Source organism: Pongo pygmaeus, chromosome 10 (genome assembly GCF_028885625.2).
Source record: "Pongo pygmaeus isolate AG05252 chromosome 10, NHGRI_mPonPyg2-v2.0_pri, whole genome shotgun sequence".
Taxonomy (NCBI): domain Eukaryota; kingdom Metazoa; phylum Chordata; class Mammalia; order Primates; family Hominidae; genus Pongo; species Pongo pygmaeus.
In genome coordinates, this window is record NC_072383.2 from 4,353,602 (window position 1) to 4,371,574 (window position 17,973).

Below are 17,973 nucleotides of genomic sequence, written 5' to 3' on the forward strand. Positions count from 1 at the left end.
CCCCTCGTTTCCCCAGGCAGTCAGCCCCCCAGGCACATATATGAGACTTCTTTCTTTTCCCCAGAGGTTACAGTTCTGGGAAAGAAAAGAGGATCACAGCTCTGATCTCAGCAGACCGTATCATCCCAAATAAATGTTTTTATTATCATAACATTACATGGAGCTGAATGCTGATACGTCTTTATGTCTCTTATCTTTTCTTATCAACATGTATTTGCCAAGTGTTTACGGGAGGTGAAAATCAGGGTAGTTAAGAGCACAGATTTTTCTTTTTTCTTTTTTTGTGAGATGGAGCCTCGCTCTGTCACCCAGGCTGGAGTGCTGCTCACTGCAACCTCCCGCCTCCGGGATTCAAGCGATTCTCCTGCCTCAGCCTCCCGAGTAGCTGGAATTACAGGCATGCGCCACCACGCCCAGCTAATTTTTGTATTTTTAGTAGAGACGGGGTTTCGCCATGTTGGCCAGGCAGGTCTGGAACTCCTGACGTTGTGATCCGACCACCTCGGCCTCGCAAAGTGTTGGGATTACAGGCATAAGCCACCGCGCCCTGCTAAGAGCACAGATTTTTCAGGCAAGGTAGACCTCGGTTGGAATCTGTTCTCCAGCTAAGAGCCAGGTAGCCTGGACTTAAATTTCCTGATATGCAAATGATAGTGCCTATCTCACTATTTTAATGCGAGAATTAAATGGGGGACAGGTAAAGTGTACGATGCAACAGGGGAAGAAATATATCGAGAAATAACTTCTATAAAGAAAGCTCCAATAAAACTGCAGTTGATTCCCAAATACGAACGTACAGTTTAGCACACCAGCATTTTGAGTAGGTACTATGTGCCAGTAGACTGGATCATACAGATAAATAACATACCATTTCTGCATTCATGGAGCTCACAAAGGACATTAATATGATTTAACTTTGTCAATTGACTTTAACAGCTATCTTTTCTGGCCTGTCCTTCCGTTATAAGAAAGATAATCTTAAGAATCCTGTAAAATTGTCCGTTTAGGTTTAGCAGGATTTTAATGGCTACCTTAGAAATCTAGTTCCTCACTGTCTCTTCTCCCACCCCTCTCGGTTGTATAGAATGCCTTGGGAGGATTCTTAACTTACTAAAGGTCACACAGCTAATTGGTAGCAGAACAGGAACTAGAGTCCTGATCAGCCTTTCTTCCAATGTTAGTGCACTTTCTAGATGCCTGACCCAGCCAGCCCAGTGTCATATTTATAATTGAAACTCAGACCATCAAGGTGGTTCACCCCTGTAATCCTAGCACGTTGGGAGGCGGAAGTGGGTGGATCCCTTGAGCACAGGAGTTCAAGACAAGCCTGGGCAACATGGTGAAACCTCCTCTCTACAAAAAAAAAAAGCCGGGTGTGGTGGTGCATGCTTGTGAACTTAGCTAATAGGGAGGCTGAGGCAGGAAGATCACTTGGATCACATGAGCCTGGGAAGTCAGGGCTGTAGTGAGCTGTGATTGGGCCACTGCACCCCAGCCTAGGTGACACAGTGAGACCCTGTCTCAAAAAGAAAAAAAAAAAAAAGAAAACTCAGAAGTTGTAGAATATTTGGGGTAAGGCAACCCCTAAAAAGTAAGATGATTCTTATTTAGATTCTTAATAGACAATAGTCATATAAATGTGGATTTTATTCCCTTCCTGCTGCTTAGAAAGGGTTTGATTCCGGAGGCCCTCATAGGAATCATTTAAAAAATAAGTCTTAATAAATGATTATTTGCCAGGCACTGTTGTAATTAAAATCTGACAGTTTAGTGAGTTAAGGACTGAGATCCTCGTTTTTCACGTGAGGCAGCTGAGACAGAGACGCCTTGTAACTTGCTTAAAGTCACATGGCAAGTTGAGGAAGTAGTTTAACCAAAGCAACTTTACCACTCACCATCTTTTGTTTCCTACTTAATGTGTTAAAACCTGATATTTGTAGATTACTTGAACATCACCAGCCATTTTTGAGGCTACTTTTTAGTCTCTTAATATAATTGTGTGGAGTTATGACAATAGTTTATTTTGTTCTGTTTTATGTGTAGGAAGATGGAGTGAGAAGGCTGGTTCAATGCTTTCCGGTCTGGATCGGATATCCCTCTTCTTGCCTTCAGAGTTCTCAAAACCAAAACCTGGTGATTCTTTCAGGAAAAGAAGTGATTTTTAAATTTGACTCATTATCACCATAGTTAAATGTAATGACTTTTTGAAGAGTTAGATAATTTTACTGGACTTACCTCTTCAGATAATGCAAAAAAATCTTTAAAGCAATTTAAGTTCAACAGAACCTGTTAGGAATCTTGTGCTGTTCCTATATGTGGTTTATCTTTCTTCATACTTTGAAATGAAAGTACCAGTGTGTTCATTTCTGGAACAGACTGCCCAAGATTCCAGAATTCAAGTCTATCATCATTGTCAGACTATAACTTCTCATGAGCTTATGGCACAGCATTGTTGAAAACTCCAACACGTGTAGGTTGGCATTACCATCACCTATCCAGCACTATTGAAGGGTCTGGTTCCTTGAAATGTTGTAGGTGTTTGCAGTGAGTCCCCGGCAAAACCATCCATTTAACTTCCTTTTTTTTTTTTTTGGAGATATGTGTGCCTTTATTAGCTGAGCCACTACTTCAGGGGGATGAAGCGGGAGGAGTGGGTGGCCCCGATGCCGGGCCGGCAGTGCTTCACCGGCTTGTGGGTGATGGAGAACTCGCCCAGGTAGTGGCCGATCATCTCCGGCTTGATCTCCACCTGGTTGAAGGTCTTGCCGTTGTAGACGCTCACCGTGCTGCCCACCATCTTGGGCAGGATGATCCTGTCCCGCAGGTGCGTCTTCACCACTTCCGGCTTCTCCATGGGCGGTGCCTCCTTCTTGGCCTTGCGCAGGCGCTTCAGCAGCGAGTGCTGTTTCCGCCGCAGGCCCGGGTTCAGTTGCCGCTGCTGTCGCGCACTGTACAGCTGCGTCAGCTGCTCGCAGGACATGTGCAGCAGCTGGTCCAAGTCTGCGCCGCGGTAGGTGAATTTGCGGAAGGTCCGCTTCTTCTGCTCTACCTCGGCCATCTTGTCGGATCCTCAGAAAAGTTCACTTCCATTTTTAGGCAGCTCTTAAAACTTTAAAAATTTTTGGCAAACTAAATTTAATTTACTTTTAATGATTTAAAAATGAATTAGTAAAGTTGTTTTTGTTTTGTTTTGTTTTGTTTTGAGACGGAGTTTCACTCTGGTTACCCAGGTTGGAGTGCAATGGCATGATCTCGACTCGCCACAACTTCCGCCTCCTGGGTTCAAGCGATTCTCCTGCCTCAGCCTCCGGAGTAGCTGGGATTACAGGCATGTGCCACCACGCCTGGCTACCTTTGTACTTTTAGTAGAGATGGGGTTTCTCCATGTTGGTCAGGCTGGTCTCGAACTCCCGGACCTCAGGTGATCCGTCTGCCTCGGCCCTCCAAAGTGTTGGGATTACAGGCGTGAGCCACCCCACCTGGCCGAATTAGTAAAGTTACTGATAGCAAAACTGATTTGTTTTTCTTACTGTACCTCTATTGGCAGTTACTTTTTGTGTAATGCTAATAATTGTTCTGTATATTAATAAAGCAAGCAAAATACTATTAGGTCATCTGTAATTTAGTACTTTTATAAAGCTAATACTTTTAAAAAATTTTAATGCTGCTTTAAAAGTATAAAGGTACCTCGTACAGATACTTTACAAAGATCAAAGACAGCCAAAAGTCCTGTAATCCCAGCACTTTGGGAGGCCGAGGCGGGTAGATCACCTGAGGCCGGGAGTTCAAGACCAGCCTGGTCGACATGGTGAAACCCCGTCTCTACTAAAAATACAAAAAATTAGCTGGGCGTAGTGGCACACGCCTGTAATCCCAGCTACTCGGGAGGTCGAGGCAGGAGAATCTCTGGAACCCGGGAGGTAGAGGTTACAGTGAGCCCAGATCGCGCCATTGCACTCCAGCCTGGGCAACAAGAGTGAAACTCATCTAAAAAAAAAAAAAGACAGCCAAAAGTCTTGTGTTACTAGTTCTTGAAAACTTACATATTTGCAAATGGATGTATTAGTGTAAAGGAATTAGGACTAAGCTGTATTCGTGATATCAGGTGAGGGTTTACATTTTCATTTACACTAAAGAACAACTTTCCCATGATTTGTCCCTCCTTTGTAGCACTCTGAGTATTGTGTGTTGAATTTTAATTCCTTAAATGGAATTAAGGGAAATTGAGCTTTCTATATGATTTTTGAAGAAATGCTGCAGAGTATAAATCCAGGCTAACAAGATACATGTCTTTTAAGAACTGTGAGATAAGCTACAAAATGAATGATGTATATTTGTAGGTCCTATAAATGGCTGATCTAAGACTTAACATCTTGGCAGAAGCACTTGGATTCCTGCAGAGTCAGGTTTCTGTTTTGGAAATGGACCACACTGCAGATTTTGAAAATGAGTGGTGTTATTCCTGACTCCTTCAAAATATATCCCTCTGACCTTTCAGCTCCGTTCACCTTCTCTGCTGCTATCACACGTCAGACTTGGTTAAGGGAAATAGATTAATAGTAAAACTGTTTTAGCCATCAACTTTCCTTTCCCATTCCCCAAACATACTAATTAAACAGTTACTTCAAGGATTTATATAAACCTCTCAATAAAGCTGATAAAAGCTGTACAACTAAATGTTTATGAAAGCTTTTGGAAAAAAATCTATTTTTGGATTCCTACTCTTTAATATTTGTAAGGTGATTTGAACGCAAAAATGCCAAATAGAACTAAACTGAATGCTGTGATTGTTAATAATACTATTGAGTCTACAGCAGCCTCTGTTGATATACAGCTAAATGAATCCTTCATTATATCACAGTGGTTATGCTGCTTTCACTGAAAATCGTTAGATGGTGGGGCAGTACTTTTATGAAACTATTAAATTTCTGGGATTCCATTTTTTATAAAATGACATTTTGACAGTATAAACCTTTATTTTAATTTGAATCTTTCATTATCTACTTCGATTAAATAAAAATGCTGAGTTAATCTTCAGCAAGTATACAAAAAGTAATCATCTCTGCCAAATTTCTGTGATTTGTAAATACTGAGTTTTTTTGGTGGTTCTTGTGTGATTTCTTGGTTGGCAAATTAAATTTCTTCTCACCCCCTCATTTCAAAATGAGGGTGCTTCTTTGGCTTTGGCTGGAAATTGTATTAGCAACATATAAAAAGAAAAACTTTAGACAAATTAGACTTAGTTTATTTGAGCAAAGAAATGATTCATAAATCAGGCAGCACCTGAACCAGTAAAGCTTCAGAGTGCTCAGCCCAGCGACGTAGGCAGGCAGTATTTATAGACAGAGAAAGGAAGTGACATGGCCAGGCGCGGTGGCTCGCACCTATAATCCCAGCACTTTGGGAGGCTGAGGCAGGAGGATCACCTTAGGTCAGGAGTTCGAGACCAGCCTGGCCAACATGGTGAAACCGTGTCTCTACTAAACATACAAAAATTAGCTGGACATGGTGGTGCTTGCCTGTAATCCCAGCTATTTGGGAGGCTGAGGCAGGAGAATCGCTTGAATCCTGGAGTTGGAGATTGCAGTGAGCCGAGATCACACCACTGCACTCCAGCCTGGGCTACAGAGTAAGACCCCATCACAGAAAAAAAAAAAAAAAAAGAAAGGATGTGACATATAGAAATAGCCTGATTGGTTACAGCTCTGCTTTGCCTTATTAGGACATGTCTGAGCAGCTTGCAGCCTATAATTGGCTGAAAGCTCAGCTGCCATGGTTGGCTGAGACTTGGTTTTTATTACAGGAATATACTCTCAAATTATGTTGTAGTTTGTATACATATTAAGTTAGGTGACAGCTCCTTAGGCATGGAGGCAGTTTTAGGCCAGGTTTAATTTAAGGGCTACAAGCCACTGTCTAGCGAGGATGTTACTTGTTTTGTTTTGTTTTTGAGGGTGCTATCTTGGCTCACTGCAGTCTCCGCCTCCTGGGTTCAAGCGATTCTTCTGCCTCAGCCTCCCGAGTGGCTGGGACTACAGGCACGTGCTACCACGCCCAGCTAATTTTTGTATTTTTGGTAGAGACGGGGTTTCACCATATTGGCCAGGCTGGTCTCGAACTCCTGACCTCATGATCTGCCCGCTTCGGCCTCCCAAAATGCTGGGATTACAGGAGTGAGCCACTGCGCCCAGCTGAGGATGTTACTTGTATTGAAATAACAGATATTTTATTCTTGGTCTCAGCAAGATTTTGAGACTGAGACAGGAAGTGAATCCAATACATGGTAACTATTTTCTAGATTAAAAATGACAGGTTCCCCATCATGCTTCTGCTTTATCCATCTGAATGCTTCTGCTTTATCCATCTGAATGGTAGAGGTTAATATCCTCTTTCATGCCCATTTTATAAGATTCTGAATGAATTTTGGAGTGTAGGAAATCTTTTTTTTTTGAGACGAGGTCTTGCTTTTGTCACCCAGGCTGGAGTGCAATGGCATGATCTTGGCTCACTGCAACCTCCACCTCCTGGGTTCAAGTGATTCTCCCGCCTCAGCCTCCCGAGTAGCTGGGATTACAGGCGCCTGCCACCATGCCTGGCTAATTTTTGTATTTTTAGTAGACACAGGGTCCTCTACCATTTTGGCCAGGATGGTCTCGAGCTCCTGACCTCAGGTGATCTGCCCTCCTTGGCCTCCCAAAGTGTTGGGATTACAGGCTTGAGCCACTGCACGTGGCCTAGGAAATCTTTTATTAATATTAACAACAATGATAATGGCAAATCAGTGCTGTTGGTTTTTTTTACCAAGGTATAAATAGTTCTGTGTATTTTTTTTTTTTTTTTTTGGAGACAGAGTCTTGCTCAGTTGCCCAGGCTGAAGTGCAGTGGCATGATTTTGGCTCACTGTAACCTCTGCCTCCCGGGTTCAAGCGATTCTTCTGCCTCAGCCTCCCGAGTAGCTGGGACTACAGGCACTCACCACCATGCCTAGCTAATTTTTGTATTTTTATCAGAGACGGAGTTTCACCTTATTGGCCAGGCTGGTCTCGAACTCCTGACCTCGTGATCTGCCCGCCTCGGCCTCCCAAAGTGCTGGGATTACAGGTGTGAGCCACCGTGCCCGGCCAGTTCTGTGTAATTTTATTTCTTTATCATACGTTTATTTTTTAAGCTAATACATCTACATATTTAGAAATCAAAACAATTTTCCCTAGTCTTCCTATTCTCCCCCCAACCAATAGGTGACCATGTTTATTAGTTTCATGTTTATCCTTCCATTGTTTCTTTGTGCAGATCCAGATGTTTATTTCCCTTTCTAAAAGGGTAGCTTTCTTTTTATATTATTCTATACCTTGCTTTTTCTACTTAATCATATATCTTGGTGAGCATTCCATATCTTTACATATAATCTCTGTCTTTAAAGGACACATTTACATAGGATTCCATTAGGTAGATATGTCACTGTTTATTTGTTAATATAAATAATGGTTATTCTGGCCATATTTAAGGAATGAGTTATGGACATTTGGGTTGTTTATAATCTGTTGCTACTAGAAATAATACTGTAGCTAATGATTTTTTTTTTTTTTTTTTTTTTTTTGTGAGACAGGGTCTTGCTCTGTCACCCATACTGGAGTGCAATGGTGTGATTGCAGCTCACTGCAACCTCTGCCTCCCAGGTTTAAACAATTCTCATGCCTCAGTTTCCCGAGTAGCTGGGATTACAGGCACCCGCTACCATGCCTGGCTAAATTTTGTATTTTTAGTAGAGATGGGGTTTCATCATCTTGGCCATGCTGGGCTTGAACTCCTGACATCGTGATCTACCCACCTCGGCCTCCCAATGTGCTGGAATTACAGGCATGAGCCACCACGTCTGGCCGCAAATGATCTTTTAAATATGAGTGAATTCAGTTATTCCCAGTAATTGGGTTACTGGATAAAAGGGTAAACAGATTTGTCATTTTGATGGGTATTTCCAGATGACCCTCCCTAGGTAAAAGTACATTCACTGAAGTTCTGTCATTTCCCAGGATTTTCTCCAGGCCCTGGGCATGTTGAGGGTATGCAATCCCTGCCTGTGCCTTTAAGGAACTGGAGCCGGGATAGACACAGAGCTAAGAAGTAATTAGCACACAGATCAAAACTTATGCTGGTGGTGCGAGGGGACCATGAGAACATAAAGTGTAGGTATTAAATAGAGTAGGTAGATAGGAATGGTACTGGGGAGGGACACTACCTAAAAGAACCAGTCTTGTGTTGGGTCTTAAAGAACATTCGTATTGGCCAAATCCAGCAATCTGTATCTTGGCAGAGGTTGGCATACAGCTGTTTTTGTAAACAAGCGGCAAGATTCCAGGCCGAGGCCTGAGTTTGTGATTCTGACTTCCAGGTCTGGTAGATTTTTTTTCTAGGTCTGAGTAAATCAGTCCTATGTGACATTTGAATTATTATAAACTAGTGCTTCACTTAAAAACAATGGAGCGATCATTTTCCATCGAAATCAAGGAAATGCAAATTAAAATTAAAGTGAGATGAATTGTTCAGGTACCAGATTGGTACAAATGGAAGAAACCTTCCATCACTGAATCTTGTTGAGGGTGGTATACCACACTACAGGGTGGTGTAACCTGCTATGACACTGGCATTACCTAATAAAGCTGGTATTTGCATACCTTATGGCCCAGCAATTCTAGTGGTAGGTTGGGTCAGCAAACATTTAATTAGCGCTCAAAGAAATTTCAGCTGAATTCTCCTTGATTCTACTTCTTATGTATTTGGAAGTTGCATTTATTGTTAACCTATCCTGCTGTCTGTCCAGTCTTACCCATGCACTTCCCGCCCTTTTCCCCCTCCAGCCTCCGTAACCCCAGTTATTTTGTGACAAAGTTTCCAGTTCTTTTACCCTTCCGGTTGCTTCAGATTGCTTTGATTTGTTTTGGTATTTTAGTTTTTAAAAGTGTAGTACTCAAACCTCAGTTCAGTGTGCAGTTGGTCTGCGAGATAGCTGTCAGTACTACAAAAAATAACTGCTGAAGACCTAGGAACTTAAGAGAAGGCAGGGGGTTCTGAAGGTTTGTACACTTCTCTCCCATTCCATTCAGATTCTCTTTCACTTGCTCATTCAGTCCAGCAATGAATAGACTGACTCTCACATTTTTGTTCCTGCTGCCAGTAAGAGTAGTTTTGATCAATATATTTCTTTTAACAAAATTATTTGGCTAAAATGGTATTTGCATTGTATTTTTTAGTAGGATTTTCCACCTGCAGTTCACTTAAGATTGGTTCCTGATCTACACGTTTTAGTTTGGAGTAGTTTGAAATTCTTAGCTCTTCATTAAAGAAGACAATTGCAAATATTAGTTTAGAATAAATTGTTTTTACAGGTTGGATTATGAAGTGTGTTACAAGTTTCATATGGTATTTTTATGAGTATCACCACACTTGATTGCTCATTTTTTTCCTCCTCTCAAAAATAGTATAATTTGGCTAATAAGGTTCTCCTTCTCTTTCTATTTTAGTGGAGAAACAAGATTTAACAAGGAGAAAATAATCCAAGGTTGGTATAATCCGATTGTTATTTTAGCTCTTACCCTTGTGTTAATAAGATGTGTGAGTTAAGCAGATTTGGTGGGGTGGGGTAGACTGGGGGCAGCACTCCATTGTGAATTGGGATTACAGAATCAAAGCATCATAACCACAGAAATATGATCAGGGCTGTTAGTAACCAGGAGGAATAAATCTCTCAAGTGAACTGGGTGTGAAGTACAGGTCTCCAAGTTATTCTTTATGTATGGCTTCAAAGTGGCTCTGTCAGCTGATTAATTATATTGGGTCTGGGTGTCTTAAAATATAAATGTCTGGATTTGAAATTATTTTATATTTGGAAACATGAGGTTTACTGACTGGTGTTAATGGTTTTTTTTCTGCTAAGATAGTTATTTTAATTTTAATAGTAATAACGGTTTAAAAAAAGAACTATTTTCACATGTGGTCATTACTTTATTCTGAAGGGATTCTTTCTCCCTTTTTCTGTTAATTTGGACTCAGATCTTTTATTTGCTCTGTGATCCAGCTAGTCTGGCTTTTTAAGAATATCTTGGGTGAACTTTTGGCTAGACATGCTATTTCTGTGCTGTGATTATAAAAGCATTTAGTTTTATTGTTTTGGTTAGGGACTTCTGGGGTTTACAAAAACTGATTTTCATATTCCATGTGCCTGACTCCCTTTTATGGACACTAACTGGTCTGATTCTCAAAGGAACCTTTGTTTTCAGACGAAATATGCCCCACCCAGGTTATCCTTTGGACTGAAGCCTCTTACCACCTGGCCTTTAGTATTGCTCATTTCTCTTATTTCCTAAGACATTGACAATGGAACAGCAAGAAAGTTTTTGACCTTGTCAGTTGGATGCTTTAGTTCTTTAAGTTACAGCCTTTTGTGTATAAGCATTCAAGGCTCATATATTTCTTTTTTTTTTTTTTTGAGTCAGGGTCTCACTGTGCCACCCAACCTGGAGTGCAGTGGTGCGATCTCGGCTCACTGCAACCTCCTCCTCCCGGGTTCAAGTGATTTCTCATGCCTCAGCCTCCTGAGTAGCTGGGATTACAGGCACGTGCCCCCATGCCCAGCTAATTTTTGTATTTTTGGTAGAGATGAGGTTTCGCCATGTTGGCCAGGCTGGTCTTGAACTCCCGACCTCAGGTGATATGCCTGCCTCAGCATCCCAAAGTGCTGGGATTACAGGCGTGAGCCGCTGCACCCGGCCTCAAGGCTTATATATTTCTAAGTACTGTTTTTGTTTGTATGCCCATAGTTTTGACACGTGGTAATGTGGTAAGCATTCAGCACCAAGTATTTTCAATTCCCATTGACTGACTTCCATTATAAATGCTTTTGTGTTCTGTCAGTATGGTTTATTTGATGATACTTCTTTGAAATGTGTTAATTATGGTCAGTTTTTATAATTCTTCCATTGTATGCTTCAGAAAAATGTATAATCCGTCATTGTTGGGACTGGAGTTATATATAAAATAATCAGCCTTCTTGATTTTGTTTTTCAAATCTTATACACTTTATTACGTTTATAAATGCACTAGTTTGCCTGCATGTCCTAAATATCAATTTATGAGTGCAGTATTTTTAATTTCCTGCTGCGGTGGCCAGTTTGCCCTTTTTATACTTGGAATTCTCTCCATTTTTGGTTTCTATGTTCTGCTTTTGTATCGATTGAGGTTATTTTATTAGGCTTATACAAGTTTAAATGATTACATCTTCTGAGTAAATTGGATCATCGATCTTCTTATAGTGGTCCCCAAATCCTTAGTGAGACTTTTGTCATAAAGTCTTACTTTTCTGATAGTAATATAGCTACTTGAGCTGTTTTGGGGATGAAATTTCACTGGTATGTATTTTTCCATCTCATTCCTTTCACTCTGTGTGTGTACTCATGTTTAAGTGTTATCTCATAAATAGTATGTAGCTAAATTTTGGCTCTTTTGAAAATATATATAATTTGTCTTTTTTTTTTTTTGAGACAGAGTCTTGCTCTGTCACCCAGGTGAAGTGCAATGGCGCGATCTCAGCTCACTGCAACCTCTGCCTCCTGGGTTCAAGCAATTCTCCTGCCCGAGACTCCAGAGTAGCTGGGATTACAGGTTCCCGGCACCACACCTGGCTCATTTTTAAAATTTTTATTTATTTGTTTATTTTGAGACGGAGTCTCACTCTGTTGCCCAGGCTGGAGTGCAATGGCGTGATCTTGGCTCCTGCAACCTCCACCTCCCGGGTTCAAGCAATTCTCCTGTCTCAGCCTCCTGAGTAGCTGGGATTACAGGCGTGCACTACCAGTCTCGGCTAATTTTTGTATTTTTAGTAGAGACGGGGTTTTACCACGTTGGTCAGGCTGGTCTCGAACTGACCTGGTGATCCACCCACCTTGGCCTCCCAAAGTGCTGGAATTGCAGGCATGAGCCACCGCGCCTGGCCTAATTTTTGTAGTTTTAGTAGAGACAGGGTTTACCATGTTGGCCAGGCAGGTCTCGAACTCTTGACCTCAGGTGACCCACCTGCCTTGGCCTCCCAAAGTGTTGAGATTACAGGCGTGAGCCACCACGCTTGGCCTAGAATCTGTCTTTTGACTGGCAGTAGTGACTGTTTGCCTTTATTCTGGTCACTGATGTGTTTCGATTTTTTTTCTTTGTTTTTTTTCCCCTTCTTTTTGTAGTCTTTCTTTTTTTATCTTACCTGCTTTTACTTCTTAAGTGCTTAGCTTTTTTCTTGTTCCACACTTTCTTACTTTCCCCACTACCTTTGAAATGATGTACCATTTCCATTCTTTTCATGGTTATCTTAAAATTCTTACCCTCATACCTGTCTTAGTCAGGGCTGCTGTAACAGAGTATCATGGACCCAGTGGCTTGAACAATACACAGTTCTAGAGACTGTGAATTCCAAGATCAGGGTGCCATCATATCCAGTGTCTGTGGAGGACCTGATTCCTGGTTTGCGGACTGCTGTCCTCTGGTTAATATCCTCACATGGCAGAGAGATAGATCGAGAACACTTATAAGGACACTAATCCTGTTCATGAGGGCTCTACCCTAGGATCTAATCACCTCCCAAAGGCCTGCCTCCTAATACCATCACACTGAGGGTTAGGATGTCAACATTTGAATTTTGCAGGGACACATTTACTCTGACAATACCTAATAAAGTATAATATTAATATCCCCTCTTCCAAAAAATACAAATAACTTGTCTAGTAGCTTAGTCCTGTCTTTTTTTAATTGTTTGAGGTGGACATTATTATCTTCATTTGTTTAGATGGCATTTAAATTTATGAATATATTTGCAAGTTTCTCTGCTCCTCATTTGTTTTCATCTCAGACCATTCCTGAAGTACATTCTTTGAAAAGTCCTCTAGTATGTGTAGAGCATTTGGTGGTAAACACAGTGGCTTCAGTCAGTACACACTTCTGATGATTCTCTCAGCACTTGGAAGATAGCATTCTGCAGTTTTGGTTCCATTTTTCCTGGTAAGAGGTTTCTATCAGCTAAATGGTGTTCCATGGTAGGAAATATGTCTTTCTCTGTAACTTCCTTTAAACTCTTTAATTTTGATATTCTTTAGTTTCTCATAATATATCTAGGAGGAATTTTTTTAAATTTATCCTGCTTGACGTACATGTGTTTTCTTATTCTGTGAAATTCTTAGCTATTTTCTTTTCGTATTCCTCTCCTTCATTTTTTCTATTCTTTTATTTTTTTGAGATGGAGTTTCACTCTTGTTGCCCAGGCTGGAGTGCAGTGGTGTGATCTTGGCTCTCTGCAACTTCCGCCTCCTGGGCTCAAGCGATTCTCCTGCCACAGCCTTCCAAGTAGCTGGGATTACAGGCGTGCTCCACCATGCCCAGCGAATTTTGTATTTTTAGTAGAGACAGGATTTCGCCATGTTGGCCAGGCTGACTTTGAACTCCTGACCTTGAGTGATCCACCGTCCTCGGCCTCCCAAAGTGCTGAGACTGCAGGCGTGAGCCACCACGCCCAGCCATTTTTTTTTCTATTCTTTTAGAGTTCCAATTAGATGCATGTTATAGACTGAATGTTTTTCTTCCCAGAAGTTACATGTTGAAATCATAACTCCCAATATGATGACATTAGGAGGTGGGGTCTTCGGGCAGTTATTAGGGTCACAAGGGTGCAGCCCTCATGAATGGAATTTATACAAGAGACACCAGAGAGCTCTTTCCTCTTTGTGCCATGGGAGCACTGAAGGAGAAGTCAGCAGCCTGTAACGTGGCGAGGCCCTCACCAGAACCCAACCATGATGGTACCCTCATCTCAAACTTCCAGCCTCCAGAACTGTGAGAAATAAATATCTGTTGTTAACAAGCCATCCAGTCTGTAGTACTTTGTTACAGCAACTAAGACAATGCATTGTTAGGAATTCTCATTCTTTCCTTTAGAACTCTAATGTATCTGTGCTATGTTCTATCTCCTTGTATCTGTGCTGTGTACTGGGTAATATCTTCTGCCCTGTCTTTGAGTTCATTAAACCTCCTTTCATCTGAATCTCTGTTTATCCATTGAGGGGCCCCCCAGCCCCCAGCAATCTTGATTTTTATTATTAAAAGATCTATTTGGTTATTTTAGAAAACTGTCTACTTATTTTTGATGCTTACTGTTAATTGCTTATTTTTGTGATTCTGTCTTTATGTTTTATTCATAGTTATTATAAAGTCCGTATTTGCTGTTTTCAATGTCTGAAGTCTTGATGGGTGGCTTTGGTTTATGATGGATTATTTTCTTGTGTGTTGAATCTTTGGCTAAACAATTATTTGTTCTAAATTAGTGGAAAACCTGTTAGCCTCTTTTGAGAATGATTTGCTCTGAAAAGGATTTGCATTTTATTTTACCACAGGCCTGAGGCTGCATTAAGTCTCCTTACAGGAGCCCTTGCTCGCAAGAATGTTGTGTTTAGTCCTCCCGCTTGCCGTCCCCTCCAGCAGGCCTCCTCTCCCAGCCCCACCAGCCTGTCCTCATAGTCCACCATCTTCATTTTTTTCATGTCGGTATTCACAGTTCAGCTCAGGGCTTTGGGGTTGCTTTACTTTGTCCCTTGGAGATTTTTTATGTGTTCTGTGGACCCAGCAATGCAGCACGCACACACAGACACACACACAAACACACACACACACTCACACACATCCACCATTTAGATCTTTAGTAGGAGGTCCCTTCAGAGTGTCCAGTCAACCGTTATCCTGGAAATGGAGGTTTCAAAGCATTTTTAAAATGAAAAAGAACAAGAAACAGAGGGAGGAAGGAAAGAGGAAAATTAATACCATTATAATACTGAGCATTTGGATGATGGGAATAAAGAAGGAAAAAACTTGTAGGTGATGGTCCTACTGCCCCAACACAGTACCTGTAAGATCAGAGCCAATTAATGAAGAGATGGGCAAACATAAAAGAGGGAAAAGCTAAGACATTTCTATCTCATCATCACCTAATTCCCATTAGGCAAGCATTCTTTTGGAAAATAATTGAATACTTGAGTCTTTATAGACTTACAACTTATGTTTACTTGCTAATAACTCCCTGAAAAGTTACGTGGAAGAGTACTTAAAAAATCTTTCATTAAAATATAGATAAACGCAGCTTATATTTTCTACATGTGATTTATACATCTCTGATATGTAGTTTTGAATGTTATTGTTCCTCTTCTTAATATATCACAGGACAAGGAGTAGATGAACCTCTTTCAGAAACTGGATTTAAACAAGCAGCAGCTGCTGGTATATTTCTGAATAATGTGAAGTTTACTCATGCTTTCTCCAGTGATCTCATGAGGACAAAGCAGGTACATTTATTTATTTATTTATTTTGAGACAGAGCCTCACTCTATGCCCAGGCTGGAGTGCAGTGGTGCAGTCTCTGTTCACTGCAACCTCCATCTCCTGGGTTCAAGTGATTCTGATGCCTCAGCCTCCCAAATAGCTGGGATTACAGGTGTGTGCCACCACACCTAGCTAATTTTTGTATTTTTAGTAGAGATGGGGTTTTATCACGTTGCTGGTCTCAAACTCCTAACCTCAGGTGATCCACCCGCCTCAGCCTCCCAAAGTGCTGGGATTATAGGCGTGAGCCACCACTCCCAGCAACAGGTAAGTTTAGAGTCAAGGTCTAGGCTGATGTGCCAAAAGTCTCAACAATTGTATAATCTTGAAAAATCTGCTACCAGAGTCTGTAGGGAATTAAATCCCAAACAGACATGACCTTCCTCAACAGAACTTATTTATTTTAATTTTATTTTGTACTTTTTTAAAAAATTAATTTTTAAATTAGAGTAGCCTAGAAAAAAAAGTCCAGCAAGAATATAAATAAGCTATTATGAGAGAGAGCAGGGAGAAATGACAGGAGAAATTAACCCACCATGACATCAGGTATTAGGATTACCAGATAGAATAAGAAACCACTATGTCGCTGTAAAGAAATAAAAGACTTGTTAGAAATATCTTCAGGGAACAGATTACTATAAAAATGTAAAGCCAGTTGGGCATGGTGGCTCATGCCTGTGATCCGTGCACTTTGGGAGGCCGAGGCAGGTGGATCACTTGAGGTCAGGAGTTAAAGACCAGCCTGGCCAACATGGTGAAACCCTGTCTCTACTACAAATACAAAAATTAGCTGGGCGTGGTGGTATGTACCTTAATCCCAGCTACTCAGGAGGCTGAGGCAGGAGAATCGCTTGAACCCAGGAGGCAGAGGTTGCAGTGAGCCGAGATCATGCCATTGCACTCCAGCTTGGGCTACAGAGCAAGACTCTGTCTTGAAAATAAAAAAAAAAAAGTAAAATAAAAACGAACCCAGTCTATTTCTAAAAACTCCATGGAAGGAGAGTTTTGTGACCAACTGTGAGTGAGCTATTGTTGGAATTTCATCTCCCCCAAAAACAATTAGAAAATGTGACAAAATATGTGAAACCACTGTTTTCAGACATTAGACTTTGGGCACTGTGGGCCTATGATGCCTGAATGAAGTGGAACAAAGAAGGTGAGCCCTAGGAGTGTCCTGGTTTTCTGGCTGAAGCAATTTCCAGACTCTGGTAGGGGAAGCCAAGTAGTGCTTAGAGGTCTCCGTGAGTTAAGGAGACAAAACTTGGAATTTGGGGAGGTTAATTTTTACATAACTAAAATTTGTGGGGCAGAGTACTGGAAGAAAGAGGTGGACAGAGAAAGAACTCTAGAAATATGTACAAGAATCTCCTTAAATTGAAACATTTCTTGAAACAAATGATAATGAACCAAAACCTGTGGGATACAGCAAAAATATTAGGGAAATTTTAGCTGTAAGTACCTACATCAAAAAAGAAGAAAAACTCCAAATAAACATCTAACAATGCATCTTAAAGAACTAGAAAAGCCACTTTGGGAGGCCGAGATGGGAGGATTGCCTGAGTTCAGGAGTTCAAGACCAGCCTGGGCAATACGGTGAAACACCGTCTCCACTGAAATAACAAATCAGCCTGGCGTGGTGGCAGGTGCCTGTAATCCCAGCTACTCAGGAGGCTGAGGCATGAGAATTGCTTGAACCTGGGAGGCAGAGGTTGCAGTGAGCTGAGATTGTGCCACTGCACTCCAGCCTGGGCAACAAAGCAAAACTTTGTCTCAAAAAAAAAAAAAAAAAAAGAAAGAACTAGAAAAGCAAGAGTAAACCAAATCCAAAATTATTAGAAGAAAAATAATAATGATCAGAGCACAAATAATTGAAATTGAAATGAAGACTCCAAAAGATCAGTGAAATGATAAATTGGTATTTTGAAAAGATAAAATTGACAGACCTTTAGGTAGACTTAACTAAGAAGATAAAGATCCAAATAGGTAGTATCAGATGAAAAAGGAGATATTACAACCAATACCTCAGAAATTCAAAGGAGCATTAAGGGCTACTATTGGCAACTATATGCCAAAAAATTGGAAAATCTAGAGGAAATGCACAAACTCCTAGACACATGCAACCTACCAAGATTGAACCAGGAAGAAATCCAAAGCCTAAACAGAATAATAACAAGTAACAAGATTGAAGCCATTATAAAAGTCTCCCAGTAAAGAAGAGTCTGGGACCCGATGGCTTCACTGCTGAATTCTACCAAACATCTAAAGTACTAACACCAATCCTACTCAAACTATTCCATAAAATAGAGGAGGAGGGAATACTTCCAAACTTACTCTATGAGGCCAGTAGTGTCCTCATACGAAAACCAGACAAAGACACATTAAGAGAAGAAAACTACAGGCCACGATTCCTGATGAAGATTGATGCAAAAATCCTTAACAAAATACTAGCAAACCAAATTCAACAATACCATTAGAAAGATCATTCTTCCTGACCAAGTGGGATTAATCCCAGGGATGCAAGGATGGTTCAACATAAACAAGTGAATCAATGTGATACACTATATCAACAGAATA

At 40.9% G+C, this 17,973-nt stretch overlaps 2 protein-coding genes across 2 annotated transcripts in view; one reads left to right on the forward strand and one right to left on the reverse strand.

Moving 5' to 3' along the window:
* The window catches only part of TIGAR (TP53 induced glycolysis regulatory phosphatase), a 32,181-nt gene that overhangs the window by 641 nt on the left and 13,567 nt on the right, over positions 1-17,973 (forward strand). Inside the window, exons 2-3 of the mRNA XM_054445487.2 lie at positions 9,519-9,556; positions 15,241-15,362. Coding sequence (XP_054301462.1) covers positions 9,519-9,556; positions 15,241-15,362 — 160 coding nt within the window. The remainder of the gene's footprint in view (positions 1-9,518; positions 9,557-15,240; positions 15,363-17,973) is intronic.
* Positions 83-3,058, reverse strand: LOC134740353 (small ribosomal subunit protein uS19-like). Its single transcript, XM_063672338.1, has one exon. It carries the CDS (start codon positions 3,056-3,058, stop codon positions 2,624-2,626), a length of 435 nt encoding a protein of 144 aa, XP_063528408.1. The 3' UTR covers positions 83-2,623.

Bases quoted from the DNA above. Each gene is read 5' to 3' on its own strand.
- LOC134740353 (XM_063672338.1), bottom strand. From the start codon at position 3,058: ATGGCCGAGGTAGAGCAGAAGAAGCGGACCTTCCGCAAATTCACCTAC.